Raw genomic sequence first — 19,171 nt, 5'->3', positions numbered from 1 at the left:
TGCAAAATCTGCACCCCTACAAATCATCTGGGCTAAACAATCTGGACCCTTTCTTTCTAAAACTAGCCGCCGAAATTGTCGCAACCCCTATTACTAGCCTGTTCAACCTCTCTTTCGTAACGTCTGAGATCCCCAGAGATTGGAAAGCTGCCGCGGTCATCCCCCTCTTCAAAGGGGGTGACACTCTAGATCCAAACTGTTACAGACCCATATCCATCCTGCCCTGCCTTTCAAAAGTTTTTGAAAGCCAAGTTAACAAACAGATCACCGACCATTTCGAATCCCACCGTACCTTCTCCGCTATGCAATCCGGTTTCCGAGCTGGTCATGGGTGCACTTCAGCCACGCTCAAGGTCCTAAATGATATTATAACCTTGATCGATAATAGACAGTACTGTGCAGCCGTTTTCATTGACCTGGCCAAGGCTTTCGACTCTGTCAACCACCGCATTCTTATTGGCAGACTAAATAGCCTTGGTTTCTCAAATGACTGCCTCGCCTGGTTCACCAACTACTTCTCTGATAGAGTTCAATGTGTCAAATCGGAGGGCCTGTTGTCTGGACCTATGGCAGTCTCTATGGGGGTGCCACAGGGTTCAATTCTTGGGCCGACTCTTTTCTCTGTGTATATCAATGACGTCGCTCTTGCTGCTGGTTACTCTCAGATCCACCTCTACGCAGACGACACCATTTTGTATACATCTGGCCCTTCATTGGACACTGTGTTAACAAACCTCCAAACGAGCTTCAATGCCATACAACACTCCTTCAGTAGCCTCCAACTGCTCTTAAACACTAGTAAAACTAAATGCATGCTCTTCAACCGAACGCTGCTTGCACCCGCCCACCCGACTAGAATCACTACTCTCGACGGGTCTGACCTAGAGTATGTGGACAACTACAAATATCTAGGTGTCTGGTTAGACTGTAAACTATCCTTCCAGACTCACATTAAGAATATCCAATCCAAAGTTAAATCTAGAATCGGTTTCCTATTTCGCAACAAAGCCTCCTTCACTCATGCTGCCAAACATGCCCTCGTAAAACTGACTATCCTACCGATCCTTGACTTCGGCGATGTCATTTACAAAATAGCCTCCAACACTCTACTCAGCAGATTGGATGTAGTCTATCACAGTGCCATCCGTTTTGTCTCCAAAGCCCCATATACTACCCACCACTGTGACCTGTACGCTCTTGTTGGCTGGTCCTCACTACATATTCGTCGCCAAACCCACTGGCTCCAGGCCATCTATAAATCACTGCTAGGCAAATCCCCGCCTTATCTTAGCTCATTGGTCACCATAGCAACACCCACCCGTAGTATGCGCTCCAGCAGGTATATCTCACTGGTCATCCCCAAAGCCAACACCTCCTTTGGCCGCCATTCCTTCCAGTTCTCTGCTGCCAATGACTGGAACAAATTGCAAAAATCTCTGAAGCTGGAGACACTTATCTCCCTCACTAACTTTAAGCATCAGTTGTCAGAGCACCTTACCGATCACTGCACCTGTACACAGCCCATCTGAAATTAGCCCGCCCAACTACCTAATCCCTTTATTGTTATTTATTTTGCTCATTTGTACCCCAGTATCTCTATTTGCACATCATCTCTTGCACATCTATCATTCCAGTGTTAATACTAATTGTAATTATTTTGCACTATAGCCTATTTATTGCCTTACCTCCATAACTTGCTACATTTGCACACACTGTATATATATTTATTTCTGTTGTATTTTTGACTTTGTTTTGTTTTACCCCATATGTAACTCTGTGTTGTTGTTTTTATCGCACTGCTTTGCTTTATCTTGGCCAGGTCGCAGTTGTAAATGAGAACTTGTTCTCAACTGGTTTACCTGGTTAAATAAAGGTGAAATAAAAATAAATTTAAAAAAAGGTGGTGGCCTGTGTACAATAGAGATAAGACCGCATTCCTGAGACAGCACAAAGGAAATCGTTGCATACAGTGTCATCAGAGTTCACTCTGAACAACTACAAATAACCACAGAGATCATACATCCATATAAATGGCATCAGAGTTATCTTCAGGGAAGAAGTTTCGAATACAGATACCAAACATGGCTGCAGTAGTATTATTCTGTCACACATTCCAATAGTCAGTCCGCTGGATACTGTGTGTGAGAGAGAGAGATTTTGGGGAAGGGCTGACTGGCCCTTGAGAATTTTCCTTAGTGTTTTCCTTGTGTTCCTGGGCCATTTGCCATGCGGACCCAGAGGTGACAGAGAGCACATAGATTAGATTAGGGCCGAGGATTTAGCCATGTTACATACACACATGACATACTGTGACCCCTGTGCATATACACAAGTAATCTACACACACACACACACACACACACACACACACACACACACACACACACACACACACACACACACACACACACTGTTACCGGGGGTTAGGATTAGTGGTGCAGCTCAAAAGGCTTACAGGACGGGGCAGGCAGGACATGGTGTGGAGTGGTGCATAGGTGATGACCCCCCACTGTAGAAGGTCACCGTACCGTGAGTAGATCCCCTGTCCCAGGTCGCAGCAGGGTCAATACCAGGCTCCCAGGGGTCGGCCGGTGGCCAGGAAGAGATCAAGGATCCCAGATCAGATATAGGTCCACAAAGTCCTGTCAGGCTGTTCTCTCCCTCCTCTCTGTATCATCCTCCTCTCTTATTGCATCTCTCTTTTTCTATCTATTTCCATCTCGCTCTGATAATCTTTCTCTCTGTATTTTCATCTTTATCTACCTGCACACATCTCCCATGTGTCTTCATTCTCTCTCTCTCTCTCTCTCTCTCTCTCTCTCTCTCTCTCTCTCTCTCTCTCTCTCTCTCTCTCTCTCTCTCGCTCTCTCTTGCTCTCGCTCTCTCTCGCTCTCTCTCGCTCTCTGTCATCCTCTCTTTATTTATAGACCCTTAACCCATGGGTTCCACAGGGCATTCTGCCTGGCTGAAACCTGTGTGTGTTTCAGGTGTGTGGATGGGCAGTGTAGTTTGTGTTCCCTACATCTGTATGTGTACTTTTAACCCTCACCAAACCTAGACCTTCTATCTACTCCTGTCTCACCTGAGCCTGCAAACACTAGACACCTAGTCCCCATTTTCACTTCTCTCCTGTATAGCGCTAATTCCCCCTTTCTTCTCTTCTGTAGTTCAGTTATATTGCTGTAGTTCAGTTATATTGCTGTAGTTCAGTTATATTGCTGTAGTTCAGTTATATTGCTGTAGTTCAGTTATATTGCTGTAGTTCAGTTATATGGCTGTAGTTCAGTTATATTGCTGTAGTTCAGTTAAATTGCTGTAGTTCAGTTATATTGCTGTAGTTCAGTTATATTGCTGTAGTTCAGTTATATGGCTGTAGCTCAGTTATATTGCTGTAGTTCCAGTATTGTAAGGTTTAACTCCTGTAGTTGTTAAGCTCTATAGTTGTAGTTCCAGTACTGTAAGGTTTAGCTCCTGTAGTTGTTAAGCTCTATAGTTGTAGTTCCAGTACTGTAAGGTTTAGCTCCTGTAGTTGTTAAGCTCTATGGTTGTAGTTCCAGTACTGTAAGGTTTAGCTCCTGTAGTTGTTAAGCTCTATGGTTGTAGTTCCAGTACTGTAAGGTTTAGCTCCTGTAGTTGTTAAGCTCTATAGTTGTAGTTCCAGTACTGTAAGGTTTAGCTCCTGTAGTCGTTAAGCTCTATAGTTGTAGTTCCAGTACTGTAAGGTTTAGCTCCTGTAGTTGTTAAGCTCTATAGTTGTAGTTCCAGTACTGTAAGGTTTAGCTCCTGTAGTTGTTAAGCTCTATAGTTGTAGTTCCAGTACTGTAAGGTTTAGCTCCTGTAGTTGTTAAGCTCTATAGTTGTAGTTCCAGTACTGTAAGGTTTAGCTCCTGTAGTCGTTAAGCTCTATAGTTGTAGTTCCAGTACTGTAAGGTTTAGCTCCTGTAGTTGTTAAGCTATGGTTGTAGTTCCAGTGCTTTAGGCCAGTCTTCGACCACGGTAACAGCCCTCTGCTGCCAGAACATTCTTCACACCTTGTAATTACTGAGCTTCAGTCCAGGGGATTTCAGGCCACTTACAGCTGTAGCTGTCAAAAGACAAGAGAGATGAAACAGACTGTTTTGGACATACTATTTAGTGGGTGCATGTGCATTTGTGTGTGCGTAGTACACCTCTCAACAGAGGTCCATATTTATCATAGTGACTCCCATCTGTACAAAGTGCTCTCCGCTCCCCACTCAACCTATCCCTCTCTTCTATACAGTGGGGGAAAAAAGTATTTAGTCAGCCACCAATTGTGCAAGTTCTCCCACTTAAAAAGATGAGGCCTGTAATTTTCATCATAGGTACACGTCAACTATGACAGACAAATTGAGATTTTTTTTTCCAGAAAATCACATTGTAGGATTTTTAATGAATTTATTTGCAAATTATGGTGGAAAATAAGTATTTGGTCAATAACAAAAGTTTCTCAATACTTTGTTATACACCCTTTGTTGGCAATGACACAGGTAAAACGTTTTCTGTAAGTCTTCACAAGGTTTTCACACACTGTTGCTGGTATTTTGGCCCATTCCTCCATGCAGATCTCCTCTAGATCAGTGATGTTTTGGGGCTGTCGCTGGGCAACACGGACTTTCAACTCCCTCCAAAGATTTTCTATGGGGTTGAGATCTGGAGACTGGCTAGGCCACTCCAGGACCTTGAAATGCTTCTTACGAAGCCACTCCTTCGTTGCCCGGGTGGTGTGTTTGGGATCATTGTCATGCTGAAAGACCCAGCCACGTTTCATCTTCAATGCCCTTGCTGATGGAAGGAGGTTTTCACTCAAAATCTCATGATACATGGCCCCATTCATTCTTTCCTTTACACGGATCAGTCGTCCTGGTCCCTTTGCAGAAAAACAGCCCCAAAGCATGATGTTTCCACCCCCATGCTTCGCAGTAGGTATGGTGTTCTTTGGATGCAACTCAGCATTCTTTGTCCTCCAAACACGACGAGTTGAGTTTTTACCAAAAAGTTCTATTTTGGTTTCATCTGACCAAATGACATTCTCCCAATCCTCTTCTGGATCATCCAAATGCACTCTAGCAAACTTCAGACGGGCCTGGACATGTACTGGCTTAAGCAGGGGGACACGTCTGGCACTGCAGGATTTGAGTCCCTGGCGGCGTAGTGTGTTACTGATGGTAGGCTTTGTTACTTTGGTCCCAGCTCTCTGCAGGTCATTCACTAGGTCCCCCCGTGTGGTTCTGGGATTTTGCTCACCGTTCTTGTGATAATTTTGACCCCACGGGGTGAGATCTTGCGTGGAGCCCCAGATCGAGGGAGATTATCAGTGGTCTTGTATGTCATCCATTTCCTAATAATTGCTCCCACAGTTGATTTCTTCAAACCAAGCTGCTTACCTATTGCAGATTCAGTCTTCCCAGCCTGGTGCAGGTCTACAATTTTGTTTCTGGTGTCCTTTGACAGCTCTTTGGTCTTGGCCATAGTGGAGTTTGGAGTGTGACTGTTTGAGGTTGGGGACAGGTGTCTTTTATACTGATAACAAGTTCAAACAGGTGCCATTAATACAGGTAACGAGTGGAGGACAGAGGAGCCTCTTAAAGAAGAAGTTACAGGTCTGTGAGAGCCAGAAATCTTGCAGCAACAGTGTGTGAAAACCTTGTGAAGACTTACAGAAAACGTTTTACCTGTGTCATTGCCAACAAAGGGTGTATAACAAAGTATTGAGAAACTTTTGTTATTGACCAAATACTTATTTTCCACCATAATTTGCAAATAAATTCATAAAAAATCCTACAATGTGATTTTCTGGATTTTTTTTCCTCAATTTGTCTGTCATAGTTGACGTGTACCTATGATGAAAATTACAGGCCTCTCTCATCTTTTTAAGTGGGAGAACTTGCACAATTGGTGGCTGACTAAATACTTTTTTTCCCCACTGTACCTCTTCCCCACTCAACCTCTTTCTCCTTTCACATATGGAAATGCACCCTCAGTGGCTTGGCGGCTCGGAGCCATCAGAGGTCATTAAGAGGGCTTTTCCACTGCAGGGCCGTGCCGTGAATATCACAGTTCCTATTTCATTTCCATTTGCCCGTGGCCCACTTGATTCCTGGAACCAAGCGGGAGATTCAGCCTCGTTTGATATCTGGTACTGACCTCGAACCAAGTAGGCCGGTGGGTGGGGTTACAAATGCCTGTACTCAATGATTGGTCTCACGCAATGATGTCAGTGTGTGTTGCGTATGTTGTTAATACTCATGCACGAGTCAATGGTTCCATTTTTAAAAGAGAAGGAGAATCTGACTACGAACGGTACAGCTACACTAACGAATAACTCTAAAGAAAACTAATTATAATGGAAGGGCTTTTGAGCGTCTGGGCAGACTCATAAGCTGGTCTTTCAACCGGCTGAAACGATCCTCTCTCCGCATGATGATACGTTGTGAATTTCTCCGTCTCTTTTCAGCGGTCTCCTCTATTCTGTTCACTCCATTGCTGCCCACACACAAAAGTTTAAAGGATGGCACAAAATAGTGAGGCTAACACCTCCAGTACATCTCCCTCCTCCATACTTACAAAATGTCAGTCACTGAGGATCACGTCATCGGTCGCTCTCCTAAAATCATCACTAGCAGTTTTTCCTGCGAATGAAACCTAGTCATGTTTCCAGTTCCAATGCAAATGGAAAACAACCAAGAACGAACAAGGCTAGTTCGTGCTGGTTCCGGCACGGCCCGTCGCTGTTTGGTTCCTCTAGTGGAATTGCGCCATTAGAGACCTTCTTGCCTGAGGTATCCTTCCTCTCTGACCTCAAACCCAGGACGTCTCTAGTAAGAGAGAGCAGAGGAGCGTCAAAAGGCATCACCCACCACCCAGCTGAATGCCAAATGGCCACTTAGAGGTTAGAACCCTCATCCCGGACCATAGCAGAATCAGAGAGAAAGAGTTCCTCCCTGTGACTGGGTCCCAAATGGCACCCTATTGAGGTGCCATTTGGGACGTACGCTGTGACGCCATAATAAAATCACAGCCCAGGACTGCATGAGGAGTGATAGGGGAGTTTCACGACCACAGTGTTTGCAGCGGTGCAAAATCACCTAGCTCACCTCTTTCCACCATGATTATTTCATGTTGGCTGCGGTATGTGTTGGACGGACGGTGATATTGTAATGCATATTTGAGGGATTGAGAGGGTATCACTCTTGCACTCTCTTTCTAGGGAGTGTTGACCTGCGCTAGTCTTTCTAGATCAGTTCCTAGATATCTGTAGCTTGAGGAGTAAGGTCTCGCTCTACTGTTGTTCCTGTGCCTTGTGTTTGATGCTGATTGGCCTGTGTAGGGCAGCATGATCCCATAAAGCATCAAACACCCACCACTAGAACAACAGTAGAGACCTTACTATTTTAGTGCTTACTACTAGTTTTCCATGGATTCCAAGTTGACCTGATACTAATGCCAGATGTTATGAAGCATTTGCTGTTTGAATCAGTGGGAGTTGAGTCTATAAATATGACAGCACGGAGACTCACCCAGTAAAAGGGATTGAGTGGACTCGAGAGATTTTCATGGTTGTGACACTGCCATGCCAAGCAGTGCCGTTGCCAAACTGGCCTGAGGAATCTCCTCTGGCATGTGGAGAGGGCACCACCCACCACATTGGCAGTGCCCCTGTCGTAACATGACTACCTTCTGCTAGGAGGGTAGGCTTACATACAGCATGTTCACTATGTGACCGCAGCGCAGTGGAACGGGGCTAGATTCACGCCCCATCATGTCCACACTGACTCCATCACCGGCTGCATTCAGTTACATTTCCCTACCTTTACAAAACCCATAAGCTGAGGAAACCAGGGCCATTGACACAAAATGGACAACATCAGATTTGCTATGTTTGCTAATGTATAGTATGTTTCATGTCATCCATGTTGGCTCTGCTGATCCTGATTGAGGGCGACAGACAAAGGGAGGTGGGGGCTTAACGGGTCACCTGACCTTCACACAGGACTCAGAGCAGAGGAGTGTTTGGCCTGGCCTGTGCACGTTGCCGAAGCCGAAACTCTGTTCTGCCGCCACAAACACACACACACACACACACACACACCAGCTCTGGTCTGCCGACATTAGGGGCTATCACCACTTAATCTCCCCCACAATACTGTGTGTGTGTGTGTGTGTGCGCGCACACGTTGGAGTGGATTAGTGATATTGCTGGGCAAAGTGCAACACCAGAGGGGCACACAAATTGTCGCCACAAGCAATACTCTTAGTTGCTGCATCTTTCTTTTTCCTTCACTCAATCGTTCAATCAGTTCATTATTCTGTGCCTCTGGCTGTACATCTGTCCATGTTGGCTCTCCATTTCTCTTTCTTTACAGCCTGTTCATTCATCACTTTCTATCTGTTTACATTTGATATTTTTGTTTGCTTGCCTGTCTGTCTGTCTGTCCGTCCTTTTTAACTGTGTTTTTGTCCATCTGTATGTTTTGCTCTTTACCTGTCTTTTCTAATATTAATCTCTGTCTTGCTGTAAAATCTGTTTTCCTATTGCACGTACACTGAGTGTACAAAACATTAGGAACACCTGCTCTTTCCATGACATAGACTGACCAGGTGAATCCGGGTGAAAGCTATGATCCCTTATTGATGTCATTTGTTAAATCCACTTCAATCAGTGGAGATGGAAGGGGAGGAGACCAGTTAAAGAGACAATTGAGCCGTGGATTGTGTGCCATTCAGAGGGTCAATGGGCAAGACAAACGATTGAAGTGCCTTTGAACGGGGTATGGTAGTAGGTGTCAATAACTTTTTTTTCACGCTCAACAGTTTCCCGTGTGTATCAAGAATGGTCCACCACCCAAAGGACATCCAGCCAATTTGACATAATTGTGGGAAACATTGGTGTCAAAATGGGCCAGCATCGCTGTGGAACGCTTTCGACACCTTGTAGAGTCCATGCCCTGACGAATTGAGGCTGTTCTGAGGGCAAAAGGGGTTGTAACTCAATATTAGGAAGGTGTTCCTAATGTTTTGTACGTCAGTGTGTTTCTGTCCAGTACCTCTCTCTATATGCCATCTCTTACTCATCCCGTCACGATGACTGGTTCATAGGTCAGCAACAAAGGCTCTCCACTTCTGTTGGTCTCTGTATGAATTGCGCTGTATGAATGACTCCAACACACAAACACTATTAAATCTGCACTGTTCATTGTCAATGTTCTGATCAGTGACCTTGATCAACGCATTCACAAGATGAAAGTGAAACATGCATTGTATTTAACAAACATGCAATGTATTTGCCAAACATCTGCCACACACACACACACACTTCAACACAATAGGTGGATAGCTTCCCACACTACTTGCCTGTCAGCCTCTTGCGGTCAATGTCTCTACGGGCGAGGAGTGCACCAGCTGGGGCTTAAGTGGAATGGGAGTTAATATGAAGCCCCCCTAATGCCACCAGGCCCTGCCTGCCCATAAGCCCCTTAAGGGATTAACCAAATGGGAGCTCATTGGTGCTTAGACTGGTGAGTTAATGCCCACCCAGTGTGGCACAACTAACCTAGCCCCTGGCCAAGCTAGGCCCACACAGACGCATGGATGCACAGACACACACCCACTCACATACATATAGAATACACACTTGCACACAAACACACACACACAAACACACTTGCACACACACACAGTTAATGGTCCCATTTGGCTCAGTTGGTAGAGCATGGCGCTCGCAACGCCAGGGTTGTGGGTTCGATTCCCACAGCGGATCCAGTACAACAAAAAGAAAGTATGAAAATGTATGCACTCACTACTGTAAGTCACTCTGGATAAAAGCATCTTAAATTACTAAAATGTCAACTGTTAATCCCCCCCCACACAAACTTTCTCTTTCCCACACACACCTTTCCACTTCAAATTGCTCTATTGGCACCAAAAGTCTGCACGCGCTGCCAAAGCTTGCACATTTCCCTCAGCTTAGTTGGTTGTAAAAGTCGTGTCATAAAATATGTTAACAGCCTCGTTTAAAATACCCAAATAGCAGAGTGTGATCGGGCATGATTCATAGTAGAGCATAGCACGTGTGGTGGTGGTGACACTAGTTAGTCACTGTGGAGAAACACGTGGCTGGACTCTACGCTCTGTAACAGACAGACACACAGAAAGGGAAGTTGAACACTGTGGGCACTGTTTTAAGGAAGTCGATGTGTCGTATTGATGCATTGGGGGTTGTGTAATGTGTGTGTGTGTGTGTGTGTGTGTGTGTGTGTGTGTGTGTGTGTGTGTGTGAAGACAGCAGGTTACATATTAGGGCGGGGAATTGCCAGTGACCTCACTATACGATATCACAATACTTAGGTGCCGATATATGTATTATGATTCTCACGATTCGATATGTATTGCGATTCGATTCTGTGATTTTATTGCGATTAGATGTTTCAAACATATTGTTCACCATATGTCTGCTGCAGAGGGACAAGAGAGAGCCATGAGAAAACAAGTTTTGATCAGTCATGGAAATAGAAGTGCTGAAAACAAATTGGATCCCTATTTAAAAAGAAGATGGAGAACAAGCTATTAAGTGTTGGTGCAGGTTCAGCCAACTACCGCAAAAATAATATTGTGATATTGTCAGAACAATACGATATATCGTCAAAAATAATATCCCGATATGTAAGTGTATCGATTCCCGCCCATCACTATTACATATGTACTGATGTTGTTGTGACTCACCCTCTATAGGTCAACATGAGAGCTTTGGGCCAATACACACACACACACACACACACACACACACACACACACACACGTTTGAACATAACTCACCATCATGTTGAGTGTCATTGGAAGTTAGAGCCTGTCATCTATGATGTGGTGTCCTTTGTCATGTGACTTGTTGAGACCGTTGGTCATTCTATCTCCACACATAAACTGTCCTATTCTAGTTTTACTATCTCAATGATACCGCTGCTAGCAATAACCTTTTATCGCCCCAACTCCCTCTCTCTTCTTTCTATTCTTTCTCTCTCTAGCTCTCTCTCTTTTTCAGTTCAATGACGCTACATTGGCATCAAAGCATGTCATTCGTAGGTGTATATTGTCAAAGCAAAACAAGAACATAACAGCAACCTTTCTCCCCTTCTCTCCCGCTTCTTTTGTTTTTACAATTAGATTTTTTTAAATGAGCAAATAAAGCAAATGTAACACCCAACCTCTCTTCTCCTCTCAGGGTTTCTTCCGTAGAAGCATCCAGAAGAACATGGTGTACACCTGTCATCGAGAGAAGGGCTGCATCATCAACAAGGTCACCCGCAACCGCTGCCAGTACTGCCGCCTGCAGAAGTGTTTAGAAGTGGGCATGTCCAAGGAGTGTAAGTACTGTTATATCTCTCTCTCTCAATTCAATTTCAATTCAATTTAAGGGGCTTTATTGGCATGGGAAACATATGTTTCTCTCTCTCTCGTATGTGTGTGCCTGTCTCTTCTGAGTGAATACTGTCTCCCAAGAAATGTCTTCCCAAAGTAGATTTTCAAAGCACCACACACTGACATGACAAAACGTGATGGTTCCAATACATTTCAAGACGTTTTTTTTATCAAGGAGCAATAATGCATAACCCACCATACCCCATGATGGCTTCCCTCCCTTGGGTCATGCCCTCCTATACATCCATCACACACACTGTATATCCCCCTATAGCCTTCCATGAGGCTAAGCGCTAAAACAATCTCCTAGCACTTTATCCTCTAGGCCCCCTGTAAGTGAGTTATCCTCCTCAGTGTTCCGAGCCGCTGGTTTATAGCAACATTCATCCCAGTCGAGGCCGCTAGGGAAATCAACCACTGCCATCTAGTGGTGGGGAGTATGTTACTACACCTGGGAAGTGGCACAGTGTGTTTTGGTGCTTTTTCTTTTTAATTTATTTTACAAAATCAGCTGTGGGGTGTGTGAGTGTTTAAATTGGGATCTATATTCAGTTGTGTAGCTGGGCTGTGCGTGTGTCCAGGGCTGTTTTAAACCCTCTTGATTGACCTTTGTGCCTCGACCTTGACATCTCGGTCAACCTGTCATCCTATTTGACCTAGAACCACTAACACTAAGACTCTTATCTCTGAAGGGGGGTGACACACTGATGCTATTTACTAAGTCTCTCTCAAATACCTTCACTTCCCCCCACACACCACCCACCACCCACACTCACAACAAGCAGATGCACATGTCATTATCACATGTCATGTATACCAGGGTTTCCCAAACTCGGTCCTGGGGCCCCCCCTGGGTGCACGTTTTGGTTTTTGCCCTAGCCCTACACAGCTGATTGAAATAATCAAAGCTTGACGATGAGTTGGTTATTTTAATCATCTGTATCTGTGTAGTGCTAGGGCAAAAACCAAAACATGCACCCCGGGGGGGTTTCAGTTCCATTGTGTCTGTGTGTGCCATGACTGATTGGAGCACCAGGCTAATAGTTCTTTAATGGCTTCGTTAGGTTGTGTTTTCTGGGCCCATGCTGGCAGCTCTGTCTCTGGGGAACAACAGTATCTCACACACACCGCACACACACATAGAGAACAGTGCTACGCTGCCCTGAAGAAAGAGAGCATCTTATTTATCATGGCTCCCTTCTTCTTTCCTTCTTTTCAATCCTTTCTCTCTCTCTCTCTCTCTCTCTCTCTCTCTCTCACTTTCTTTCTGCCTCTCTCACTTTCTTTCTGCCTCTCTGTTTCATGTGTCATTGTCTTGATTTGGCAGCTCATATTAGAGTGAGGAGATATAGATATTACATGTGGAGATATAGTGAGCTGCCGGAGGAGGATGGATAGAATGTAGAGAGATGGGGAAGGAAGGTGAAAGAGAGACAGAGGAAAGAGAGGGAGCGAGAGTGTGTGCATGCCTGTGTGTGTTTGGGGTGTGTTCACACAAATGTGTGTCACATCCACTTGTTTGTGTGCTTGTGTTGATACTGTTTGGAGGCAGAGAGTTAGTCCCATCTCTCCAATGTCTCCCTGTCTGTATTGTGCCAGATCAGCGGCACACAGATTCTCCTTCTTAAGCTCTTTTTACACTGACACGTCAAAGCACTTCAGCTCTCTCTCTCTCTCTCTCTCTCTCTCTCTCTCTCTCTCTCTCTCTCTCTCTCTCTCTCTCTCTCTCTCTCTCTCTCTCTCTCTCTCTCTCTCTCTCTCTCTCTCTCTCTCTCTCTCTCTCTTTCTCTCTCTCTCTCTTTGTCCCTCTCTCTCTCTCTCTCTCTCTCTCTCTCTCTCTCTCTCTCTTTGTCCCTCTCTCTCTCTCTGTCTCTCTCTGTCTCTGTCTCTCTCTGTCTCTGTGCCAGGGTGAGGATGAAAAACGTAGTATATGGTTCGATCTAGTGGTGGACATTTATATTCCCTCACCATACAATGTCCCAGGTTATCAGCATGTGGGTTTCCAGTAGTGTCTGGTCTCAGGGATAGCGGTCATCCTTCTGACTGCTCTGTGTTGTCTCTTTGGTTGGAGATGGCATGCAATGTGAGGATTGTGAGGTTGACCTGGAGGTGTTAATTTTCACACAAAACCCCAGAAAATTGCCATTTGAGTCCAAATGATAACTCTCTCTCTCTCTCTCTCTCTCTCCCTCCATTTCTTCATCTCCTTCTATCCCTTTCTCAGCGGTGAGGAACGACAGGAACAAGAAGAAGAAGGAGGAGAAGAAGCCAGAGTGTTCGGAGATCTACGTGCTGAGTACCGAGACAGAGCAGATGATCGAACGCGTCCGCAAGGCCCATAAGGAGACGTTTCCCTCGCTCTGTCAGCTGGGCAAATACACCACGGTGAATTATACACGCACGCGCATGCACGCGCACACACACACACACTGACAAGTTACACAAACACGCACACAAACATTACCCTCACTCTGCCAACATGTTTGGGTACACCAAACACTGACAAACATACACACTCCTTGCGCTCTCAACATACCAACCGATGTATTTGTAGAATCACAGACTAACCTATATGTATCTCTTTTTCTCCCTCTCTCTTCCTATAGAATAACAGTGCAGAGCACCGCGTGGCTCTAGACGTGAACCTGTGGGATAAGTTCAGTGAGCTGTCCACTAAGTGTATCATCAAGACGGTGGAGTTTGCCAAGCATCTGCCAGGCTTCACCACCCTCACTATCGCTGACCAGATCACCCTGCTCAAGGCTGCCTGTCTGGACATACTGGTGAGAACACACACATCAGGACATAGACACACAGACACACACACACACACAGACACTAGGACACACACACACTAGGACATATATACATGTATTATAAACAGCAAAACATCTACAGAAAGTGAACAACAGTATGAAATATATTTGTGCTCCCCCTCCCTTTCCAATCAACTCAGTGGCCTTGTGGTTAGTGTCCGTCCTGAGATTGGAAGGTTGGGAGTTCGATCCCCGGTCCGAGTCATAAGAAAATGGGACCCAATGCGTCTCTGCTTGGCACTCAGCATTAAGGAGATAGGTTGGGGGTAAGGCCCTGTGCTAGACTAGCATCCTGTCCTGGGGGTGTACTTGTACATCAAGCTGCCCCATGCTACAGAAACAGGAGATCTGCGCCGATGAGCCATTTCGGCTCGCACAAGCCAAGGCTCATGCAAGACTTACTTACTTCCTTCCACCTTTTCCCCCCCTCCCTCCTTCCCTCTCTCTACCTCTCAATCCCTCCATCTCAGATTCTGAGGATATGCACACGGTACACTCCAGACCAGGACACCATGACCTTCTCAGACGGGCTGACCCTGAACAGGACCCAGATGCACAACGCAGGCTTCGGCCCGCTCACAGACCTGGTGTTCGCCTTCGCCCAAACACTCCTCCCTCTGGAGATGGACGACGCAGAGACCGGCCTTCTCAGCGGCATCTGTCTGCTTTGTGGAGGTACTGCACCACTGCTCAGATTCAAATCCAGCATTGCACTCCTATCAGAGCCGGGAGTTGAGATCCCAAGAGGCCAATTGTCATTGTTTTAGAGTACAAGCAAATTAGTACAAATAAGTCTCAGCTGTGGCATTGGAACTAGTGTGTTTGTTAGCTGTGTGTATTACTAGTGTGAAGATGTGAGTTTGCCTAATGAATACTTCATGTGAAGCTACTGTTACCATGCTACTGTGTGAATCATGCCACTGTTGGATGTGCTTTTTGAGCATAAAGATTGGGTATTAAGGATGTGTTTTTCATTGTTTTGTGTGTGTGTGCGTGCCTGTGTGTGTGCCTGTGTGTGCGCGACTGTGTGTGTGTGTGTGTGTGTGTGCCTGTGTGTGTGTGTGTGTGTGTGTGTGTGCCTGTGTGTGTGTGTGTGTGTGTGTGTGTGTGTGTGTGTGTGTGTGTGTAGACCGTCAGGATCTGGAGCAGGCAGACAAGGTGGATGTGCTCCAGGAGCCCCTACTGGAAGCTCTGAAGATCTACGTGAGGAAGAGGAGGCCTCATAAACCACACATGTTCCCCAAGATGCTGATGAAGATCACTGACCTCAGGAGCATCAGTGCCAAGGGTGAGAGAGCACACCTATACACTGCGTTGTTTTTTTTATAGGGTAGCTTTAGTGTAGCTTAAACTTCTTCCAGTGTGAAGTCATTGGTAGCTTGGTAAACTGTATTTTCAGAGTAGCTTCCCCAACACTGATATTTGGCGCGCATGCTGCCCAAATTGCGGCCTTCCCGACTGTAGACATGCCAGTAACTGACAAAATAAAGGAAACACTTGAGTAAATGAGGGATACAAAGTATATGTTATGGTGTGCATATTCCTGGCAGGGTTTAGGTCCACTTGTAGAATCTATGCCAAGGTGCATTGAAGAAGGTTCCGGCGGCTTGTGGTGGCCCAACACCCTTTTAAGACACTTTATGTAGGTGTTTCCTTTATTTTGGCAGTTACCTTTATGTGAAAGGGTTATACAACTGAATGCATTCAACTGAAATGTGTCATCCGCATTTAACCCAACCACACGGCTTGTGACAAAATGTAATAGACAGTAAAAAGTTTTTGAAACTATTGATAATCTGTGGCTAAATTATGCTCTCATTGAGAGTTGGCTCCTGTGGTTGTATATTTGTTTTTGTTTCCTGCCGCTTGGGCCCCCTACGGGCTTGGGCCCAGGGACTTCAGCCCCTGTAAACCCCTGCATTAATCCAGCCCTAGTCTCAGTGCAACAATACTGCCATTTATATCTATATCATGCATCATCTATTTGAAGATAAATATTTAGGGTCTTACATACAACATTTTGCTATAGTGGCAGAATCTTGTGGAACACATATGACCCTCTCTCTCTGCCTCTCTCTTCTTCTCCCTGCCTCCATCTCCTCCTCCAGGAGCGGAGCGAGTGATCACTCTGAAGATGGAGATCCCAGGCTCCATGCCCCCACTTATCCAGGAGATGCTGGAGAACTCAGAGGGTCTGGAGGGCCAGGGGGCCAGCGGGGGGCGCTCCAGCGGAGGAGGGGCCCCACCAGGTAGCTGCAGCCCCAGCCTGTCCCCCAGCTCAGCCCGCAGCAGCCCCCCTGCACCATCCCCTTAGAAGGGGGTCCACTGCCACCCCCCAGGCAGGAACAGCCAGAAGGCATGACTACAGATGGAGCCAGCTAACTGACTGACTCCCACACTGTGACAAACCAGGGTTAGGAAGAGGGCCAGATCTGGGCCCAACCAGGACGGACTTTGACACTTTGAGGGCACACGCAGGCCTCAATGGACAGACAGCCGTCCCCCCACTCCCCCTATCTCAGCCCCAGTCCAGGCACCAAAAACTGTGCCGAACCCGACCCCATACTTGACTGAACAATAGGGGGGTCCCATCTCACCTGGATGGCACTATCTCCATCACCCCCCCAACCCACAACCACCATAGACATGCCTCAGAACCAGCACCAGGGATCAGCAGCCGCCACACAAGGAGTTTAATCGGAGATGTTCTGTTTACTCTCCTCAGTGATGACTCTGTTCCTCCTCTCTCTCCCTCTCAAGACGTTGGACAGGAGCTCAGGCTCAATGCCCGTCGGACCTGGGGTAAAGGGGTAGACAAGACGTACGTCTTTCTGCAGGGAACTAGTCAGACAGACTGACAGACAGACAGCTGGACATTGGGCACGAGTCATCCCTAAATGTTGTCAGGGACAGCTAACGGGGGGCTCAGATAGGGGGCCTGTCTCTCCTTCTCCTTTACAACTTTGAGAGACAGATTTTTTTTCTTACAAAAGATATATGGAAATATAAATATATATATGGAAAAATTAAGATTGCAATTTGAATTGTCCTAAGTGGAATTATGCATAAAAGAAGAGTTGCTATCTTTTTTCCTGTTTTTTTCTCTCACTGTTCTTCGAACTTAGATGCATTTGTGATTTCCCCCCCCACCTCCCCAGACCTAGTGTTTTGTTCTCTTGGTTTCACCCAGGAATATCGGCACGCTAAGTTGTCACAGTGAAAATGTTAGTTTTTTCTATCAAATCAAAAGAGAAGTAGAACAAAAATGATGACACGATTTCAGAAGCAATTCACTTTATGCACTAGACCTCTTGCACTGTCACGTTCACAGGTTGGATCAAATTGATACACAAAACACAAATTGGACCAGGTTGGGATGGCATCTCTGTTTTGTTCCGTTTACAGTATTTTATTTTTCATGGGAGAAAAATAAAATAAAACGTAGTGGTTCTATGGTCTAGAGTCAAGTCGTTGTGGAGTTATGAAGATGATCTGTAAGAAAATACCAGCCATTACATACGTAAGATGTATTCCTTATTTTTAAAGTACATGAAGTCTAGCCCTTTTGACATTGTCAAAGCCTTTTATGTTTTGCTTTTTGTTCTCGTTTTGGTATCTGAAGTGAAGGCATTGATCACTGATCGACTGTTTAGACCACTTAAGGAAGGGACTGACTTTTAGGAACACCATAGCCGTTGACAACCAGTAAAGAGAGTTGAATTTCTACTTCACCTGAAATAAAAAGGAAAGATTTATGACAATTTAATGACCAACAACTCCGTGATCCCCTTCTCCCCCCTTTCCAAATCAAATCAAATCAATTCCCAAGGTAGTCCCTCCCGCATTCCACGTCTGGATAGTGTATGTATTACCCCCCAACAGCACTGCCTCTGTAACGCATTACCTATCTTCACAACACCACTGCCTCTGTAATGCAGCACATTGTCAATATCTATGCCCTCCCACTACCCCCCACCGTCAGTCACAAACTGTACCACGTTACCAGTATGCTCACAACACCACTCCCTATGTAGCACATTGTCAGTAGGATGTATCTATCTATGTCCATGTAAACTCTGTGACACGATATCAGTATGCTCACAACACCTCTGCCTCTGTATGTATACATGTTCCATATCTCTCCACAACACAACAGCACTGCCTCTGTAAGTCTGTTTCACAGTATCAGCACCTCTCTATCTCTTTATCTATCACAACAACACAACTGCCTCTGTTTACACACTATCAGTATTTATTGGTCTGTCATCCTGGACTCTTGTGACACATCCGATCAGTTTGCCCTAGATCAGTTTGTGCATTACAATGAAATAGGAGTTGTCAAGACAGCACAAACTGATCTGGGATCAGGCTAGCTATTCCCCCACCTCTAACCACTGTTTACACACACTAGTGTAACCTACCTACCCATCTCCTTTCCCCACAACACCACTGACTCTGCTGTTCAATAGGAGTGGATCTGTCCTTCACAATGGATCGAACGCTGCTCGTGGCCAACCTCACTGCAGCCAAGTATCACAACGCACAACTGTTTTTTCCCTGCACTCTCACTTGTAATGCAATCAGATGCACAACCAGCATTTGGGGATAAAATACATAAATAACTGTTTTGATTATGTCAGATCATTGAACGAAGAGAATAACATTGAATAAAGAACCCTGTCTGTGTGTGTTTTTAAATGTTTCTTAACTGGGGGTGGGTCCACCATTAGGCTGAAAATAAGATTGTGGTGGGACTTTAAGAGCAGTATTTCAGTGGGCCTGGGACTATAGCAGGTCACGTTACAAGAACAAATACAAGGTTCAGAGACCCTTTAAGGGTTATACTACAATTTCTGTTTGGTGGGGGGGAATTAGTTTTTAGGTTCCTTATTGGCCCCTCAATTTAGTTTAGACCAGGGTTC

General features: G+C 45.5%; 1 protein-coding gene and 1 non-coding gene across 3 annotated transcripts in view; both read left to right on the top strand.

The window, feature by feature from the left end:
- LOC121569690 (retinoic acid receptor alpha) overlaps nt 1-18,935 on the top strand; it is a 217,917-nt gene extending 198,982 nt beyond the window's left edge. For both annotated transcript variants that reach the window (XM_041880837.2, XM_041880838.2), the window contains 6 exons: nt 11,237-11,378; nt 13,658-13,818; nt 14,040-14,216; nt 14,720-14,924; nt 15,379-15,537; nt 16,358-18,935. In XM_041880837.2, coding sequence (XP_041736771.1) covers nt 11,237-11,378; nt 13,658-13,818; nt 14,040-14,216; nt 14,720-14,924; nt 15,379-15,537; nt 16,358-16,563 — 1,050 coding nt within the window. In that variant the 3' untranslated portion in view covers nt 16,564-18,935. The remainder of the gene's footprint in view (nt 1-11,236; nt 11,379-13,657; nt 13,819-14,039; nt 14,217-14,719; nt 14,925-15,378; nt 15,538-16,357) is intronic.
- On the top strand, nt 9,705-9,778 carry trnaa-cgc. Its single transcript has one exon. It is a non-coding gene; the product is annotated as a tRNA-Ala (tRNA).
- Nucleotides 18,936-19,171: the final 236 nt, after the last annotated feature.

Source organism: Coregonus clupeaformis, unplaced genomic scaffold (genome assembly GCF_020615455.1).
Source record: "Coregonus clupeaformis isolate EN_2021a unplaced genomic scaffold, ASM2061545v1 scaf0027, whole genome shotgun sequence".
NCBI lineage: Eukaryota > Metazoa > Chordata > Actinopteri > Salmoniformes > Salmonidae > Coregonus > Coregonus clupeaformis.
This window is presented reverse-complemented; position numbering and strand designations above follow the sequence as displayed.